Source organism: Gadus chalcogrammus, chromosome 9 (genome assembly GCF_026213295.1).
Source record: "Gadus chalcogrammus isolate NIFS_2021 chromosome 9, NIFS_Gcha_1.0, whole genome shotgun sequence".
In the NCBI taxonomy this organism is placed as follows: domain Eukaryota; kingdom Metazoa; phylum Chordata; class Actinopteri; order Gadiformes; family Gadidae; genus Gadus; species Gadus chalcogrammus.
Genome location: NC_079420.1, coordinates 19518277 through 19538581, shown reverse-complemented (window position 1 = coordinate 19538581; position 20305 = coordinate 19518277). Strand labels below are relative to the sequence as shown.

At 50.0% G+C, this 20305-nt stretch overlaps 1 protein-coding gene across 1 annotated transcript in view; it reads right to left on the bottom strand.

Annotated features, from left to right (window-relative positions):
* Positions 1-518: 518 nt before the first annotated feature.
* vwf (von Willebrand factor) overlaps positions 519-20305 on the bottom strand; it is a 28959-nt gene continuing 9172 nt past the window's right edge. The window contains exons 18-53 of the mRNA XM_056598586.1: positions 20010-20161; positions 19634-19737; positions 19399-19537; positions 19166-19300; positions 18869-19015; positions 18526-18666; positions 18105-18203; positions 17580-17736; positions 17000-17167; positions 16538-16673; positions 15839-16148; positions 14561-15737; positions 14104-14208; positions 13694-13843; positions 11567-11701; positions 11065-11232; positions 10682-10728; positions 10234-10411; positions 9439-9680; positions 8404-8593; positions 7660-8001; positions 6746-6984; positions 6486-6588; positions 6168-6239; positions 5585-5689; positions 4727-4929; positions 4381-4530; positions 4003-4119; positions 3737-3917; positions 3364-3404; positions 3041-3157; positions 2447-2545; positions 1910-2038; positions 1795-1834; positions 1588-1685; positions 519-1322 (exon numbers count right to left, since the gene is read on the bottom strand). Coding sequence (XP_056454561.1) covers positions 1137-1322; positions 1588-1685; positions 1795-1834; positions 1910-2038; positions 2447-2545; positions 3041-3157; positions 3364-3404; positions 3737-3917; positions 4003-4119; positions 4381-4530; positions 4727-4929; positions 5585-5689; positions 6168-6239; positions 6486-6588; positions 6746-6984; positions 7660-8001; positions 8404-8593; positions 9439-9680; positions 10234-10411; positions 10682-10728; positions 11065-11232; positions 11567-11701; positions 13694-13843; positions 14104-14208; positions 14561-15737; positions 15839-16148; positions 16538-16673; positions 17000-17167; positions 17580-17736; positions 18105-18203; positions 18526-18666; positions 18869-19015; positions 19166-19300; positions 19399-19537; positions 19634-19737; positions 20010-20161 — 6302 coding nt within the window. The 3' untranslated portion in view covers positions 519-1136. The remainder of the gene's footprint in view (positions 1323-1587; positions 1686-1794; positions 1835-1909; positions 2039-2446; positions 2546-3040; positions 3158-3363; positions 3405-3736; positions 3918-4002; positions 4120-4380; positions 4531-4726; positions 4930-5584; positions 5690-6167; positions 6240-6485; positions 6589-6745; positions 6985-7659; positions 8002-8403; positions 8594-9438; positions 9681-10233; positions 10412-10681; positions 10729-11064; positions 11233-11566; positions 11702-13693; positions 13844-14103; positions 14209-14560; positions 15738-15838; positions 16149-16537; positions 16674-16999; positions 17168-17579; positions 17737-18104; positions 18204-18525; positions 18667-18868; positions 19016-19165; positions 19301-19398; positions 19538-19633; positions 19738-20009; positions 20162-20305) is intronic.

Genomic DNA, 20305 nt, shown 5'->3' with positions numbered 1-20305 from the left:
AGGTGTGTGTGTGTGTGTGTGTGTGTGTGTGTGTGTGTGTGTGTGTGTGTGTGTGTGTGTGTGTGTGTGTGTGTGTGTGTGTGTGTGTGTGTGTGTGTGTGGTGGGCACACAATTAAGTATATTGTCTCCATGTGAATCAAATAGATTCAATTAGTCTTGCTAAAAAAAAAATAAAAGTGTCACTTTTCTTGCTGCAGCACGGAAGGGAAATACACACAAATAAAATGATAAAAAAAACGAAAAAGGGGTACTTTAAAAGGACAGCGCCCATCCTCCTCGCTGCCACATGAACCCACTCAATGAGCCGACGCTCTCTTCAGGACCATGGAGGCACCGTCTTCCCTCCCCCCCTGTATTCACCCTGCATACACACAACCCTCCCGTTCCTCTGAGTCGTTTTCTCCCTCTCTCCCAGGTTCACTATTTGGTCACTACACATGGATTGTGTCTCAGGTAGAAACCACTCAATCCCAGTTTACATTCAATGACAGCCGTAGATCTAATTCCTTTTTAATGCCTATCACCGTGTCAGATACGCGTGAATATATGTTGAAAGTATATTGTAGCACAGTAGAAACGTTTGGAAAGACTAACCATTATTTTTTTTAATGCTATTGCTGGCATCATGAATCATCAGTCAATATTTTTTACCCCCATGTGAGAACCTAGAAAGATAAAACATGCTTAAAGGCTGATTATATTTAGTTTACAGTGGATGGTAAATGGAGTGCATTTATACAGCACCTTTCTTACCAGTGGTCACACAAAGCGCTTTACATTATTGCCTCACATTCTCTAATTTATACACACAATCACACACGGACAGCAGTGTCAGCCATGCAAGGCCACATCCAGCTCGTCTGAGGCAGTTACAGTAAGGTGTCTTGCTCAGGGAAACCTCAACACTCAGCTAGAAGGAGCCGGGGATTGAACTAGCCACCTTCCGGTTGCCAGTCAACCCCTCCACCTCCTGGGTCGCTGCCAGAGGTGTGCAAAGAAATCCTTGAAAAACAACAACGATACGCCTACAATACAGAGGTTTATACTGGGTGTTTATTACATGATACAAACTCGGTACACGGATAACAAATGCAGATGAAATCAAATAAATCTCTCTGTTGGGGGTCCATCCCGTCTAGGTGCAGTGTTTAGACACGCAGTCGCACTCGGTCACGGACTGCACTGTGTGGAGGCTCTGGGTGCCGTTGCCACAGAGGACGGGGACGCTGAGCGCCTCGGTCTTCTGGGGGGAGCAGCACACACACTCCTGCTGCAGCACGGCCGCCTCAAGGGAGTACGAGGTCCTGCTGTGACACTTCCCCTGAAACACAACAGCAGCAGCGCCCTTGAAGAACAATGCAGTACAAACGGATGTCTTTGTGTGTGTCTGAGTGTGTCTGTGTGTGTGTGTATGTGTGTGTGTGGAAGTGAGTGAGTGGGTGAGAGAAAGAGAAAGATTGTCCCGGTTTTTATGTGTGTACGCCTTGAGTGATTGATTTAGGGAGAGAGGGAGAGATAGTTGAGGTTGAGGAGTGTACAGGTTGCCTGTACTTTGTGAGTCTGTGATGTGTGTATGTTTCTCTTACCTCACAATAGTTCAACTCTATCCGTTGCTCTGACTTGCAGTCCCCGATCGTGATATAGCCGAGTGTTCCCTTTGTCTTTCTGCATTCCGGCTCCGTACCTTTTTTACCAAAAAAGAATGAACATGAATGTGTTTAAGTCGGCCTGTTAAATCAGCAAAGGATTCACACCTTCAACCTGCGTGCATGGACCGGGTATGCGCTACTCACACATCTCACAGCAGCTGGTCCCGATGCGACTGACCTTCCCCTGAGGAGAACAGAAACAACATCAAACCGTGCTCCCGACCTGCTCGGTGTGAACACAGGGTGTGTCGTGACTTACCCCCGCGTCCAGGCAGCCTTGCTGGTTAAACGGAGGGCAGGTGGTCATTCTATTCTGCATGACCAGGTTTCCTTTTGCGTTGATCCCACAGGTGTATAAGTTGCAGCCTTCTTCGCGTGTTGAGTTTATCTAGAGACAGAGCATAAGATCTGTCATGATTGTGTTTGTGTGTGACAATTTGAGAGACAGAGAGGCTGCTGAATGTTTGCTTACGTTTGTGCGTGCGTGCGTGCGTGTGTGAATAAATGGTAAGCGCTGTACAAAGCTGCCTAACAATCACCCATTCATGCACACATTCACACACCAACGGCGGTGTCAACCATGCAAGGCCACAGCCCGCTCGTCCGGGAGCAGTCAGGGTGAGGTTTCTTGCACTGGGACGCCACGAGACTCAGCTAGGAGTGGCCGGGGATCGAACCAGCAACCTTCTGGTTACCAGCCAACCTGCTCCACCTCCTGAGCCACATGCCGCCCATGCCGATAATGAATACAGATACAGATTAAGAACTAGCATTGTTTTGGATAGTGGACGCCGACCTGCAGACTGACGATGCGTCCGTCTGGCTGGGTCAGAACGCACGCCGTGGGAATACAGCGGGCACAACAGGCCCCTGGCTCCGCCTCCTTCGTGTAACCCTGGAAACAGCAGAGCACACAGAAGTCAAAAGTGATCACTTCCTCTGTGTTTGGATAATGACGTAGGAATCAGAGCGGCAGCAGAGGAACTTACTGTGCTGGAAACACCTGGATTCATTCACAGAAATGCAATCAAGCCACACATCATGTTCTGCAGCTCAGTACAATGCAGAGGGTTAAGAGGAAATCACACAAGAAGATGGTGGTTAGGAATAGTATGAGGATTATGGTGGTAAGAGATTGATGATGATGATGATGATGAGGACGATGATGATGATGATGATGGTGATCATGATGATGACTATGATGATGATGATGTTGATGATGACGATGATGACGATGATGATGATTATGATGATGATGATGATGATGATGGTGATGATGATGATGATGACTATGATGATAATGATGATGATGATGAAGTCGTCAATGTTGATATTGTCGATGATGATAAGGATGATGATGAAGATGATGATGAGGATGACGAAGACGTACCTCAGGGCAGGTGGAACAGTGGGTTTTTCTGCAGGATAGTCTGTATTTCTTCACAGGCCCGTTCTCCATGAAGCACTCACAGTTTGTACACGCGTCCACCATCATCCTTTCCCCTGCCTGCTCACACCACCACAAAGCATCTATGTTTAACTCTTATTCAACCAGGTTGGTCTCGTTGAGATTAAACACCTGTCTGGTAATCTGTTACATCTTTCCATCCTCTATCTATTCAACTAACTATCTATCTATCTTTATATTTAGCCATCTTTCCTGCCATCCATCCATCTATGGTGAACAGAAAGAGGCTGTGCAGCATAACTTACTCCTATCACAGTTTGGTTGAGGACACATGCGTCTATGGGATCTGTAGAATGAAGATGCAGAGACAAGAGTACACATAATTGTATTGTAACAGTCATTTCAACACCAAGCTTTGCAGAAATTTGACAACATAACCTCCGTCTTGTGGAAGATTGACGCTAGACCTGGAGTGAGAGGCCCTCTGGTGGCCATGTGAGCCACTGCGTTTTTGGTCTTACAAATTTATAACTATATGTGCGTATCTTTGAGCTTGTGTTCGTGGTAAAACAAGTGTGTCTGTGTGAGTATGCGTTCGTGTGCCTGTGTGTGTGAGTGCTTGTGCACAGTGTGCGTGACTGCATGCGTGCGTGTGTGTGTCTGTGAGTTTGTGTGTACCACAGCGGCAGCGGGGACAGCAGTCCAATGTGTCACAGCTGAGCGACGTTCCTAGTGGGCAGGCGGGAGTTTCCATTCTGGAGCAACTGACGTTGGAGGAGCTGATGAACACCTCATCGCTCATCTTCAAACACGAGAGGAGGACACACTTATCTTCTGGAGACCTCCACACCTCCCCCACCTGGAGACGGAGAGAACAGCATCATCAATTAGGTGACCTCATTTGGTGCCATGCTACAATAGATTTCTATGTTAAACCGTTATACCTGTCTGAGTCGTCTCCCTATCAAGGAGTCTCCTCGCCTCCTTCCCTCCCACACCACACAGCTGTTCTTCCTGCATCGGCCACAGCACTCCCCCTCCGAGGGCACGTAGGACAAGCCCTGCGGAAAGCCTGCTTAGCCACATGTAGCGCTAATACACATGATACACGGTGTGTAGCGCTAATACACATGTGTGTGTGTGTGTGTGTGTGTGTGTGTGTGTGTGTGTGTGTGCGTGTGCGTGGCTCCACTGTGGACCATACCTTGTGAGATATGAGATATGTGTGTGGTATTGACAGTAAAACAATATGTCTCATTAACACAAAGCATGTAGAATGTTGCATTACCATGTGTGTGTGTGTGTGTGTGTGTGTTCCTTACTGATGCACAGTCCTGGTCACAGACTGGCGGGACACACTGGGCGATGTGCAGCGACGTGTGCTGGTCCTGGAGCTGTGAGCAGCTGCATTTCTGACATCCGTCTTCCCATTGGTTCCCCACGGGGTAAACCACTCCCCCGACAACACACACCTGGACATGGAGAGATAGTGATTGACACACAGACAGACACACAGACAAACACACAGACAAAAACAGACACACAGACACACACAGACCAACAGACACACACAGGCGGACAGACAGACACACACACACAGACACACACACATAAACATACACACACACGCAGGCACACACACACACACACACAGTCACACAGACACACCTTGTCTGGCAGGCAGGTGGTCTCTGTGCAGCCGCAGTCGTTGGTGGAGGAGGATGTGCTGAAGCCCGGGGGACAGGTGTGTGTGGTGTTGAGGCAGTCACACACACACTCAGCCACATCACAGCACAGGGTCTTCCTGACCGCGGGCCGGCGGTGGGCGGGACAGGAGATGGGCTCTTGTGGAGGACACTCCTTTTGGCAAACTGGGAAATGAGCGATGTACTATGTAACTTCAGGGTGTCCATGAAAACCAAACCCCCCTGTTGGAGCAAATCCCACCCACGATCACATTTAAATAGAGTGTTCGCCACCTGTACACTCCTCAACCTCAACTACCTCTCCCTCTCGCCACTCCCTTATTTGAGGGGCTGTAGCCAGATCGTCCGACTAACGTTACCTGGTAACCAAAAAAATGTACAGTGACAGGTAACTCCCACATGCAGAAACATGTGTTTAACCCATAGAGGGCAATGTGAGTCCATATTTACTTTGGACATGGAATGAGACATGGAATGAGACATGGAATGAGACATGGAATGTGCTGTGAACTGCCACAAGTAGAAGCCCTCACTTCTCTTAACAACTTAAAGGTCTTTTACACGGCCCTGTTTTGTTTTTTTTGTCTTTTTCTATGTTTATTCTATTTGTTACTATTTGTGCTGCCTTGCTTGAAAAAGAGATGTTGTATCTCAATGGGATCTTCTTGGCTAAATAAAGGATAATAAAACATTTCCATAATTGTTATCCTGCGATTTTAAGACATTGTCAGTACATAAGACGGAACCCACTATGTCACTGTTCATCTCAAACAAGCAGATTTAGTTGTGAGAGTGGGAAAGGGAAGGCGACAGGACTGACCGCACGCGTGCATAGGCTGGCACTCCCCGGGGTTCTTCAGGACCAGCTGTTGTCCGTCCATGCAGCGGGGAACCTCAGGCAGAACACAGCTCACTAGATCACACACTGCAATGGGGGGGGCAGCGTCACACAGATCTGCGTCTTAGCCACTAAGTCAGTCTGGGCAAGGCACCGTGCAACTGAACAGTGAAATGTTTTTACAGAAGAAAAAGTTATAAAATGGCTTACAACACATTGAATGAGTATGGAATTATTAATTGAAGTCTTAAATATTTGTTAAGAGCATTTGAATGAACACTGTCGATAGGGTGGAAAGCACAACAGAGGTGACTTCTAAATGCCTGAATGCTAAATAAAGAATTATATAAATAGAAATAAATAAATAGCCATTATGAATGATTGATCATTGATCAATGAAATAATTGATCATAGTGGATGCAGAAGTGTAGATCACAAATAATATAAATTTACAGTTGTGTTTTGTGTTTGTGTATTTTTACACGACTTAGTACTCACACACACACGGTAATACAAGATCCTTCATGCTTTGTGCTAATGAGAACTATTGTTGTACTGTACATACCACACTCGTACTCAGGACAGCACTGAGAGCCTCGCCTTGTCTGCAGGATCTCACAAGGTCCGCACTGTGGAGCTACACACACACACACACACACACACACACACACACACACACACACACACACACACACACACACACACACACACACACACACACACACACACACACACACACACACACACACAGACACACACATTCACACACACACGCAAACACACATACACACACACATACACACACGCACCGAATAATGTTTCTGAGTAGATAATATAGGGTTGTAAATCATCATTCATTTGGTGGCAGAATGGGGGCACTTGCCTTTGGCATCATGGCAGGGTTGCGCAGTGCAGTTGATGTGTTGTTGGTCCAAACACATGCAGATAGAGCACGGGTTCTCCTCTGGTACCCAGCTCTGCATATACTGGATTGAGAATGAGAATGTTTTCAATGTTATACTGCAATGGTCTGAATCGACCACTAGATGGCAGTCAGATGTCACTTTCACCTCTACTGCGCCGTCTGAAGTCGGTTTGCGCTGAGGCTTAAGACACAGCTTCACACCACCACACGTATCTCACCCCATGTGTGTGTCCACGCTGGTCCACGCACTGGCTGCATGCGTCGGGGGGCACACACCGCCCACGGTGCACCACCGTACCACCGGGACAGAAGCACCCTTCGGCAGGCGTCTCCGCACACAGCGACTCGTTACCCGCAGGAGCTGCTCTGTTGCCCGGCAACGCTAGTACGCTGCCACAGTCCTCCACACAGCCCGTCCGACAGGCGTGGTACTCCATGGAGCCGGAGCACTGCATGGCTGTGACCGACAGAGCAGGTCAGAGGGAGGGGCTTCTGATGAAGTAACCAACGCATGAAGTAGGCTTCTAGCACACACACGCATGCATGCATGCACACACACTAATGGATGCACACACACGTGGACACGTGTGCACTGCACACAAAGTGAAAGACAGACAGACAGACAGACAGACAGACAGGGAGACAGGGAGACAAAGAGACAGACCGACAGACCGACAGACAGACAGACAGACAAACAGACCAACAGACAGACAAACAGAGAGACAGAAAAACGGACAGAGACAGACTGACAGACAGACAGGCAGACAGACAGGCAGACAGACAGACAGGCAGACAGACAGACAGACAGACAGGCAGACTGATAGACATAGAGACACCCTGAGAGACTGATAGACAGACAGACAGACAGACAGACTGATAGACATAGAGACACCCTGAGAGACTGATAGGCAGACGGACAGACAGACAGACAGACAGACAGACAGACAGACAGACAGACTGATAGACATAGAGACACCCTGAGAGACTGATAGACAGACAGACAGACAGACAGACAGACAGACAGACAGACAGACAGACAGACAGACAGACAGACAGACAGACAGACAGACAGACAGACAGACAGACAGACAAAGAGACTGATAGAAAGAGAGACAGACATGCATGCACTTACGGCACAGATGCGGGCTTCTCCAGTCCACGCACACCCCTCTCTGCCTGCAGAGCAGCGCGTAGGTGGAGATGAACTCACACACGTCCGAGGCCATGCACGCCTGCTCCTCGCATTTGGCGAGGAAGAGGGAGACGGGCACATGGGCGTGGCACGGCTCAAAGACGTCAGAGCGCAGGGCCTGGCAGCCAAGCGTGGCCCCGGACTCGCACACCGCGCTGGCCATGGGCACACACAGGCCGGAGGCCTGCGGGACGGTCCAGTTGGAGATGAAGGCCCGCGGCTCGGAGGTGAGGCTACCGTCACGCAGCGTGAGCTGGTTGAGGCTGTCGTCCCCACACACGCCTGAGAGGGAGACAGAAAGGGAGACAGAGAGAGACAGGGAGAGACAGGGAGGGAGGGAGACAGAGAGGGAGACAGAGAGAGACAGGGAGAGAGGGATGGAGAGGGAGACAGAGAGGGAGACGGAGAGAGACAGAGAGAGACAGGGAGAGAGGGAGACAGAGAGAGACAGGGAGAGAGGGATACAGAGAGGGATACAGAGAAGGAGGCAGAGAGAGACAGGGAGAGCATAACAGAGAGAGCGCGAGAGAGAATAAGCGAGAGAACAAGCAAGAGAGAGGGAGAAGTCAAACACTTAAACAAGAAAGAGGGGAACAACCATTTCCGTATTCCTGCATCAATCTCTGCACGCCGTCCCAGTGTACTGGTAGCTTGGCGCAGACAGGAGGAGTGAGTGCGGCGTACCACAGAGCCCTGCAGTGCGGCTGCCCGCCGAGGAGCCCAGCAGGGTGAGGGTGAACTCGTTCTTCTGCGGCGTGAACAACAGCAGGTAGCCGTGGTCCGAGCGCACCACCAGGGAGAGCCCCGAGTGGCCGTTCACCTGCAGCCCCCCGGACCGCCACGGCAGGGACAGCTCCTCCCCGTCCAGCACCGCCTGGGGGGGGCAGACATTCACCGCGGTCAGAGGGGTGACACGCACACACTCGCACGCCGGTCGTGAGATCGCCGTTTGACGTGTGTCGTCATGGAGACGCCCTAAACACATGACGTTTCGATGGATTCTTCCGGCGCATGCACTGAATGGTCAGAGTTCCACGTCGCGTCGTCGTGGAGACGGCTGAATTACCGTACATGTTAAGCTTCTTGGGCATTTACACGCGTGACTCGTCACGCGTCACTTCCTCCCCGCACCTCCGATGGATACGAGGTTATATTCGTGACCCATCAGTATGTACATAACCCTACAAGTGGTAGGACTATAACTCTTTTATTGATCCTCACCAAACCAAGCAGTGGATGCTAACACACTCTTAACACTATGCCCAAGGGTCTATATACACATAGAAACATGTTAACACACTCTTAACACTACGCCTATGGGTCTATATATTCCAGACACATGTTAACACTCTAAACACTAAGTGTATTTAGAGCAGGGGTTCTCAAAGTTTTGACAGCTGAGGGCCATTTTAGGAACCCAGAATTTGACTGAGGGCCACCAAAGGATAAAGAAATTGGCGGGAAACTCTGTCAGCATCCCAGTGGTGAAAAAAAACATTGCACCGTGGACCTCTGGGAGTGAGGTCAAGTGAGGTCTAAATCAGGAAACTGAGGTTCATCCTTTCAAAGTAATGTACAGTCGGATTAAAACTAACAAATGTAAAAGGATTTAATTGAAAGCTAGAGAGAGTCGACTTTTCTCTTTATATTTCTCTATATACACAGTATATATAGAGTCTATATACACACAGACATGGACACCCCCCTGAGGCAGCCTACCGTCAAGTCGTCCTTCAGAACCAGCTTGGACGTCCCGTGGATCACCTCCATGGCCTTGACGCAGAGCGGGTAGTGGCTCCCAGAGTCGGGACAGGGGCCGCTGAGGAGCCTGACCTCCGACCCCGGGCTGAGGCCCTTGGCGATGGTCAACAGCGTGTAGTAGCAGCTGCCCTCGCCCCCCAGCCTCAGAGCCACGCTGTCGAACCTCATCACGTGACTGGTGGAGCTCCCGATGCACGTACCTGTCACACACACAGGAGGGCACACACACCTTGAACCCAGGATTGATCTCAATCTGTCAGGGAAACCTGATCTGAGATCTAAGCGTGGTGGGACAGCAGGTCGCCCCGTTGCCTTGCAGCTCTGTAGCGCTGCGATTCAATCTGGTCCCGTCTGCAGGGAATATGCATGACCCCTGCATATTACTTTATATTAATGAAATCAAGACACAACATGCTCCACTCACATCTAGTCCATGATGAATGGGTGCAGGATCTATAATGTAATACTGATAAAGAATAATGAGTAGGACAGCACTCCAATTTGACTGTTTAATATGGCCACGTGTGTAGCAATACTAACTTAGCGATACGAAGTTACTGGTGGTTTGGTAGACCGGGGCCATTAAGGTCTGGACCCAGATACATTCAGCCACTAGTCTCTCCTGCCAGCAGTGTTGTTGTGCTGTTCTGATGAATAGGAGATCCTGAGTCCTCCCAGGGACAGACCTGCCTCCCCTCTCCCACTGACCAAGGTAGTTCTCAAAGTACCAAAAGGCGGTTTTACTGCGCTCACATTGGCACTCCCAGTGGCAGCCGCAGGTCTCCTGCACCCTGACGGGAGGCATGTTGTTCCTGCAGGCGGGCGGCTCCAGCCGGTCACAGCTGACCTTGTGGCTCTGCATGATCACCTGTCTGTCTGCAGAGCAGCGCATGGTGTGGCAGCCCTCTGCCAGCAGCCAGGACTCGCCCGGCTGACGCACACAGACACACACAGACACACACGGACACACACAGTCAACAACGGTGGAGTACACACCAGGAAAGGAAGGGCGATATTGTCTTAAAATAGAGAGGATTACCCATCGGAATGCCCAGTATTGCAGTCTTTATTGAATGAAGTAAGTAAAGTACAATTTAAAATAATAATGATAATACGGTTTAGGTTGCCCAGCTCTAGCAGTAATATGGTGTTTTTCCTCTTTTTACCTGTATTCAAAAAGGGGTTTCAAAGCCTGGCATACCTCTCTGTGTTCTCCATTATCATCCACACACACCCTCGGAGGACCAGCTGAAAGTCAACATACATTACGGCTGTTAGTACCAATCTGTTTGTTTCCAGTGCGAGCGTCTGTGTTTGTTATTGAGTTTGTATTTGTGTGTGTGTGTTTATTTGTATGTGTATGTGTAGTTGAATGTGTTTGTATTTGTGTGAGTATGTGTGTGTATGTGTGTGTATCTGTGTGTGTTTGTGAATGGATGTGTTTGTGCATGTACGTATATGTGTATGTGTACGTGTACGTGTACGTGTACGTGTGTGTGTGTGTGTGTGTGTGTGTGTGTGTGTGTGTGTGTGTGTGTGTGTGTGTGTGTGTGTGTGTGTGTGTGTGTGTGGTGCTCTCCTCACCTCTGCAGATCCTCTCTGGGTATTGGTGGTCCAGCGTCAGCAGCATCAGCAGTTGATCCATGCTGTTCAGGTGCAGCGTGTTGTCTTGGTATCCATGGTCACCAGCGAGCGCACTGAGCTCCGCCCGGTCGTAGTCGGGGCCCACCCCGATGGGGAACACGGAGACGCCTGGACACAAGAGGTCAGTCACCCTGGACCTCAGACCACAACTCAAGTGCTGTTTAGTCATGGAGCCGGCGCTTTCATCCAGTGTCATTTAAATCTGTCATTTCATCTCTCGATGAAAGTCTTGAAAGCCTTAACATTAGGTGTGGATGGGCTTTAGTCATCTCTGGTTGCGGGAGGCGTGGTCTCGATCAATTTGGTCCAACGACTAAAGTCACTATACCACCCTGTACCAACACCAGCAATGAAGCAACGATAACATCCAAATCCACACACATATACACATAGACATAACAAGTCATGTCAGCTCCATATGCTGCACGTTCTGAGGCTTTACCTGCGACCAGCGCCTCATTGGTGGCCTTTTGGACATTATCTGATGACCTGTCTGTCACCAGCATTACCACCGCCTTGGGCACCCCTGCTCTCCCACCACTGAGGGCTGTTTGGATGGCAAACTGCAGCGCAGAGCCTGGACAGAGCACCAGAAAGAAGATGTCAGAACATATTCCCCGCCTGGCTGTGGAACAATGACCAGACCTGATGGGCTGCATGTTTGGTTCATTCAGCACATTTTAGATGTGTGCATATGTGTGTGTGTGTGTGTGTGTGTGTGTGTGTGTGTGTGTGTGTGTGTGTGTGTGTGTGTGTGTGTGTGTGTGTGTGTGTGTGTGTGTGTGTGTGTGTGTGTGTGTGTGTGTGTGTGTTGTCGTGGCAATTTCTCATATATATATTTGTAATAAAAGTACGAACAAAGATACATCACAACATGTAACAACAAAACTGGCATACAATATAATAATCTGAGGCCTCAGATGGGAATTCGCCCTGCGTCTCACTTCATTCTCTAAAGGTTCGCAAGAAGAAGTCCACTGAGTGGCTAAAGTCAGGAGTTCTTATACACTCAGATCCAGTAGTGGGCCGTCAAAATCTAAATAATATACAATTTTTTTCAAAATTACATTAATTTGTTTCTGGACGCATCTTAATTCCATATTTTTTCAGTACTTACAACATAATTCCAGAAGGAAAACCGTTTATTGTTTGGAGAGAAGACAGATTTAATTTCAAGAGGAAGACCTACACCGAATGATGGGCTGACCCAGGCCGGTAAAGGTTTTGTGCGGCACTTTACAGAGTGCAACTACAGCCGCTATGACTGGCTAACTGCTAGCACCGTTCCGTTAGCTGTTCAACATCAGCAAGGGGACATGGAACAGCGCCGGATTTAGCAGTCTTAGCAGCTTCACCAAGGCAGCTTTAAAACATCAGGCCATGGGTGATGGGTGAGTTTTACTTTGCACTGTGTAAGAGTGATAATGTTGTTGTGCTACTTTAGTTCATAACGCATTTTTTAATGGTTCGAAACACAAATATATTGCTGGAATTTGGGCAGTAGGCTTAATGGTAATGCTTTGCGTGGATGCCGCTTAATAAGCATATTAAATTAACCTTCACTACTACTCCTGTGGACTTAATATTCTGGCTGGAATAGCTGTTGTAAAATATGTGGCATGAAGGCCTACTTGTATGTTCCATTTTTGTTAATGAACTGGCATTGCACTTGTAATATTGTCGCTATAGGCTACTTTATTGAATCCGTTGAAGTTGCGAAAGCATCCGGTGAAAATAACAATAACTGTGAACACTTGTTTTTGTGTCATGTGTGTGATGTGCAATCTGGTTGCGGAGTGACATAAGGAAAGATCTGATGGTGATGCTGCATTACTCCAGCTCTGCGGTAATGCAAAGTGGTGTGCGTGTGCGCTGTTGTTGTTGCTGAAGATCAACTGTCTTGTTGTGGATGTCATGCAGTAGCGCATATTGTGGCTGTGTTGGCTGTATTGGCACCTAATTTGAAATTTGTGTGCAGGTCTGACTGTTTGGGGGTTGGCCGTTGGTGGAGTTCGTTACTGAAGGCCCTGACTTAAACCTCACAGTACGCTACTGCTTGGATCGGATCCTTGAGGACAGCTGTCCCCCAATAAACCCAAAGCCTTTGTTAAGCAGATGTTAATGTATTGATTGAAGTTCCTTAAGAGGTCATAAAAGGTGGTTGCGGCCGTTCCTTATCACACTTTGCTTCTCTGCGCTCCCCAGGGGGTCCAAGGAAAACAGGTCAAAATTAAACTACAGGCAACACGCCGGGAACGGAATGTGAAACCAAATTACATCACATGAAACACTAAGATATAGATCTTAGACGACCCTGCAGAATAGCAGGGCAGCAAGACCATACAAGGAAGACTGTAAAAAACCTACGTTTATAAAGAAAACATGTGGATTTTCCATCACAGTGTGTGTGTTTGTGTGTGTGTGTGTGACTGTGTGTGTGTGCATTCGTACTGTATGCGTGGGAGTGTGGTTGTGTGTGTGTGTGTGTGTGTGTGTGTGTGTTTATGGGTGCGTCTGGCGTGGATGTTTGTGTGTGCGTGCGTGTGTGTGTGTGTGTGTCTGGTTTTACCCAATGCAGGGGCAGTGACGGTCCTGCTGTGTATGTCCTCTATCAGGTTGAGCAGATTAGATGTGCTCTGCACGTCCTCCCATGTGACCTCTGCAGTGGGGGAGGGGGCGGAGCCATACTGGACCACGCCCACCTGGGTCATGTTGGGGCCTTGGGGGAGAGCAATGGAGAGGCAGGGATACAGTGTTTAATCATTACATCAATGACTCACTTTGAATATTATTATTATATTTATCGAAGTAGTATTTATTATGCATTGTCTGATTCATGCGATTGATGAAGAGGCAGGGATACAGGTTATGAATATGCATCGTCTGGTCATACACCAGCACATGTGATCATGGGGTGGATGGAGGTCGAAATGAAGACAAGAGAGCGAAGAGGAGGCAGGAAGCAGCAGTGTGTCCCACCGATTTCAGCTTGCTTGACGAAGGCTTTGACGAAGGTCTTCATGTCCTCAAACTTTTCACCAGCCCTCAGCAGGAACAGCAGGTCCAGAGGCTTCTGACAGGGGGCTGTTCAGAACACACACACACAGCGCCGATGTATCACACAACACTGTCACACCTTGGTGAGTGTGTTTGTGTGTGTGTGTGTGTATGTGTATGTGTGCATGCATGCCTATAAGGGTGAATCAAGTTTGCAAGTGTGTGTGTGTGTGTGTGTCTGTGTGAGCGTGCAAGAGCTGGCTTTTGTGTCCTAGTGCACATGTGTGCATGTGCATGTGTTTTTGTGTGCATGCATGCGTGTGTGTGTGTGTGTGCACTGGCTTTTGTGTGCATGTGTATGTGTATGTTTGTGCGCGTGTGCATGCGCTGGCTTTTGTGTGCATGTGTATGTGTGTGTGTGTGTGTGTGTGTGTGTTACCTGAGGGCAGGGGGTTGAGGGGGGGTAGCGTGGGGAAGTAGGGTGTGAGGCTCTGCCGCGTGATGTTGATGACCATGTTGACCACATCGGGCACCGACGGGTGCCCCCAGTGCGGCACGCTCAGGGGGCTGGGGGGCGTGCTGAATGGCAGCAGGACGTCCTCGTCTATCTGGGTGCCCACCCTGATGGGGTAGACGTGGGTGGTGCTGCCCCTCGGGGGGGGCTTCACCTCATCCGTGGGGGCGTTCTCCGTGATCAGGAAGACCAGCTGGGGGACGGGGGGCCCCGGGGCAGTGGGTCGCTGCCAGCTGGTCTCCTGATAGGTGGTGCTGATGGCGGCCCCCGTGTTGGTCTGGGCGCCCCCCCTCCAGCGGATCTCCCTCAGGCGCTGGCGCCACAGGGTGCTGCTCTGCCACAGCTCCCAGCGCCGGATCTCCACGGTGACGGTGAGCGAGTACTGGACGACGGTGATGCGGATGTGCCTGTGCTCCCGGCTCATCTTCGAGAACACCTGCTCGATGAAGAGCAGCGAGCGGTTGAAGTTGTCCACCCCCACCGACTCCGAGCCCTCCACCAAGAACGTGACGTCCACGGGGGCGGAGGGGGTCGCCGTGGTGACGGGGGACCGGCCGGAGGCTGAGGACGGGGCCGGGGTGATGGGCGGTAGGACCGCGCCCTGCTTGGGTACCACGCGGGTCGGCTGGAGCGTGGAGGTGCTGGAGGTGGCGGGGGTAGGGGTGGTGGTGGTGGTGGTGGTGGTGGTGGTGGGGGCCCTGGTGGTCCGAGGCTTGGGTACTTCGGGTTCCATGCCGAGGGTGCAGAGGTGGTCCTTGAGCTCGAGCAGCTGGTCGGTGAGCTCGGCGGGGCTGCTCAGCACGTAGGCGCGGTTGTCCTTGTTGGCGGCGGTGATCTCGTTGATCTGGCTCATGCTGACCCCGGGGCCGAGGGCCACCGTCAGCGTGGTGATGCTCTTCTTGCGCAGCATCTTGACGGTGGTGCGCAGGTGGCGGGGGTTGGCGCTGGCCGTCAGGATGATGGCCACGCGGCCGGCGTGCTCGCGCTTGTTCTTGTCGTAGATGTTGATGGCGAGGTACTTGATGGCCTCGTCCAGGAAGGCGGCGTTTCCGCCCGTGTAGCGCAGCTCACGCACGTTCTTCTTGAACAGCCACTTCTGGACCTACGAGTTCGATAAAATACAATAGAATTTTGACTGTACCAATGATGCTCAGCATGCTGCACACCATGTGACTGCAAGCGGCCCCTCCAGCGCCAACTCACCTGCAGCTCGTTCGTTTTGACCCCAGAGTGGTAGAGGAGCACGGTGGCGCGCGTGTGCGCAGAGCCCATCCTGAAGGGGTCCACCACGCGCACGATGAAGTCCTTCACTTTCTGGAAGTCGGCCTCGCTCAGCGCCGTGGAGCCGTCCAATAGGAAGGCCAGGTCCATGGCGCGGTCGCACCCGCCGGCGGGCATCATGGTGGAGAAGGGCAGCACGGTGGAGGTGGCGAAGCCGGGGCTGGCCGTCGTGGTGGGGAGCGTGTCCACAGCGGTGCAGTCCTCACAGCTCAGTCTGTTGTTCTCACAGTGACTGCAGAGGAACACCAACAAGGCGTCATGACCATGCAACACTGCAGCAAACATCGGAAAGCCTGAAGGCCGGCGACGGAAATCCATACAATAGTAAATCGATGCGGTGTGCATTGTCGTTCTGTAGATATTGCGATTGGATATTGCAATTATTTTTGTGAGATTTTTACAAAATACATGCACCAGGCTTTCAAACTCAGAAAATGTAAATTTCAAATAATTTCAGTGAATAGTCAAAAATAGGAAACATAGACACTTTTACCCTTAAATCCCATTACCTAACATTTCATTGACGTTTCCGTTTTTAGAAAAGGTTTTCAGTTTAAGCTCGAAAGTCTTGTGGAAGCAGTGAACCCGTCCCTCGGTGCAGGCAAAAAGGAGACGTCTCACCATATCTTGCAGTGCTTTGGATCGTCATGGTTGAGGATGACCTTGACCCCGTGAGAGATTCTCTGACCCTCGTGGAGGCACACCTGGCACTGGGAGGGCTCCACACAGCGCAGGGCCACCTCGTCCAGCAGCTGGCCTAGGGGGTGAGTACACATCGGCTGCCTTAGTGACCGTGAGGGCGTCAGATGATTGGAACTGGGACAGCCAGTGTGTGGCGTGAGTTCTGCCGCATAATGGCTGCCGAGCATCACCCAGGTGGTTTACACACACCGGCAGTAGAAGAGGTGTCACATGGACCTCCTACGCACTATAACGCGCTTTGTAAATGCAATTCATTATGATAAAAGTATTATTATTAGAATACAAATAATGAGAAAAAGGGAAAAACAGGAAAAAATCATTCAGGTAGGAGGCGAGGCATGGCAGGTGTGTTCTCGTCTGGCCTGAGAGTGTCTTGAATACCTGGGGGACAGTTGGCATGGCAACCCTCCACACAGGTGAGAGGGCAGTGGAGGGGCTCTGGGTGCTGACAGGTGAGTGGACAGGCGGAGCCACAGCTGTTGTACCTCCACTGGCACAGCTCCTCCCCCGCTGCCGGGATGCTGGGGTTGAGCTCGTCACAACTCATCGCTGAATATCAAACACACACACACACACACACACACACACCCTGTTCATACTTGAGAGAGCAGGTATTTTGCTAGCGGGCCCACACATCCTGGACAAGGGCTGAGGCCAGTTCAACCATTCGAAAAGTCCTCTAGTTGGAATGAAACATATGATAGATGTTCTGCTGCTTGTGCCTGATCATTAACAGTGAGTTTCCCTGCACCTTGTAGGTTTCCCACGCGGTGGTATGACAACCAATTATAGAAAAACAGTTATCAAAGTTACGTGAAAGATTCTGAAGTAGACATACAGGTACGGTAAGTACAGGTAAGTTATATGTATAAACTCAATGTGGCTAAACCAGATATTACAGATTCAGAAACTTAAAAAAGTAATTGGTTAGAGGGGGGGGGGGGGGGGGGGGGGGACTCACGACAAAGGCCATTGGTCCTCCAGCTGACGGACACGCCCTTCTCAGAGCACGCCTGAGCGTAGGCCGCTATAACATCACAGAAACACGCGCAGTCACCCACGGACGGACACGAGCACGCCGCCTCCACGCACATCTCAAAGTACGGCTCTGCCTCCACCTGCATCAGACAACAGGGACAAGTACACCGTCACCGATGGTGACAGTGTCCACGGAACCTCTGAGACAAGAAGTCATGTGGACAGATGTGTGGAATCTGAATGTCTGAAACGTTTCCCTTCTTTATATTCCACCATAGCACTTGATTTCATGCATTTGATGTGGATGTTGTATGTCTGTAGATGTTAAAATGTGATAATGTCAAACTGTAATGTATTATCATGTTCATGTTCATTATCATGTCCATGCGCATCATGTTGTGAAATGTCATGTTGCTTTTCTTGGCTAGTTCTCCCTTGAAAAGAAAATGTTTAATCTCCACGAGGCTGGCCTAGATATAATAACATGAAAATAAGGACAAATCCATACTTGGCTGTTGCACTGCTGGAAGTGGGAGCCAGTGAGCACGCCGCAGGCCTGCTCCACAGTGATCAGCCTGGCCACACTGTCACTGCAGGGGGCGGGCGGCTACAGCGCAGACAGGCAGACAGACAGACAGACAGTCAGGGGGATGGACACATTTAGACAAAACAGTACTGAGGAAGAAAGAACATTTTTTTTATTTATTAATGAGGAAACAAAGAAACAAAGGTAGCATAGCAATACTAATTCAACAAAGACAGACGCTATTATAGTATGAACATATCATGCACACATACTACTCAGTTGTAGTTAAATACACAAAAGCTAAGTTAGTATGAACACAACACATCATGCACACATTCCGCTAACACCTATAATGCCGTACTAATATACACATTAATCACTCAATGAATGCAACGCTACCTACCTCAGTGACATCAGCACAACTTGGCTTGACTTTCCAGGAGTTACCAAAGTGGGCAAACCCAACTTCCAGCTGGTTGTTGCTGCTCACCAAGTCGTTGTTAACGTTGCCGTCAAAGTTACCGCAGAGCCCACACACTTGACCCTGCGAACCATGGCAATCATCATCAAATGCATGCTCAAACTTACTTTAGACACATGAAGCATGTTTAAATGATTGATGTATTAAGGGATCCACAGTTATGCGAAACGCATACGCTTTTTGTCAGACCATTGAGGCTAGACCTGCGCTTTATAGAAGAGGAAATGCTGCGAATCTAATTGTAATAAACAGTGAGAATGGTTACCCTGTATTGGGCAGAGATGTGGACCAGGAGATGGGTGCCTTGGTCCCAGCTGATGGAGATGTGTTGACCGAGGAGAAGGATGTAGAACTGACCGGAATGTACAATCTCCACCTCTGAGCCCTGCAGCACGGGCCTCCTCATCTTCACCTGTGGACGACCCGGCACGCGTCGTATTATGACTCACCCCCAGAAACAAGTCGTGTTCAACATTTTCTTAGGAAACAAAACGTTTTTTTTGACCAATGCTTCGTTACTTACTAATGATTTTGCGACAATAAAAACGGAGTGTACTGTCACCTGTCCATGTTGCATCGTGATCAGTCCTCCCTGGTAGTAGACGGAGATGGATTTACCACAGCGGTGTTCTGCTACGCCACAGCCCTCGTTCTCCACCAAAACACGCAATGAGCCGTCCCTCCCGTCACACATGTCCTACTCAGACACGGGGGCACACAGGAACAACAATGTTCATAGCAACAACTATAAAATGTATACCTGCTGTTCTTCACTGTTGTTTGATCCTCTCTCACCTGGACCAGGACATACTGGCAGAGTCCGGGGAAGGAGTACTTGAGGCCGTCAAAGGTGATGTAGTGGCCTTGGCCGACGGTGCGACACACTCCGTCACACACCTTGTTGGAGCACTGCCATTTACTCTTCTCACACACACTGTGGGAAACACCCCAGTGTTAGTGTAACCTCACTCTTATCCATCTCTCACTGTCACTCTCACCCTCTTGACTGTATAACACACAAGGGTCCTACCAGGTGTTGCAGTCCATGGAAACAGTCTGGCCTGAGCCATACATGACGTTGTTATGGTAACAGGGACACTGGTCTGGTGCAATGCATTCGCTCTTGTGGCGAACCTGGAATCAATAGCTTTATCAGTCTCTGTGTTTCCATTTAGGGCGGGGAAGGTGTTATCCAAGCACAAATACAAGCACACAAATACACACGTGCACACGCACCTACACACATGTAAACGCACTGATCCACATGCATGTGCATGTACCCAGGGGATTCATGGGGAATCTGGGGATTCATGCAGAAGGTTTCATGCATGCCGTTCGAATCCTACACATGCATCCAAATGCTCATGCACACGTACACGCACATGCGCGTGCGCGCAGACACCCACCATGCCAGGGGGGCAGAGGCAGCCCTTGATGCAGGCCAGGCTGATGCAGGGGAGGTCCACGTTCCGGCAGGTTCTGGCACACTCCAGCCCCTTCTGCCCGGGCCCACAGTCGGCCCGCGTCAGAGGAGGGGGGCAGGGGGCGGCGCGGCGCTCTGTAAACACACAACACAGAGGCATTCGGTACGATAAACAGGAAGCCACCCAGGGGACACTGAGGCCGCCTGGAGAGGGGGAGAGGGGAACATGGAACTGGAAAGAGGATTTAGAATATCTGTCGTAATATGCTGATAAAATGT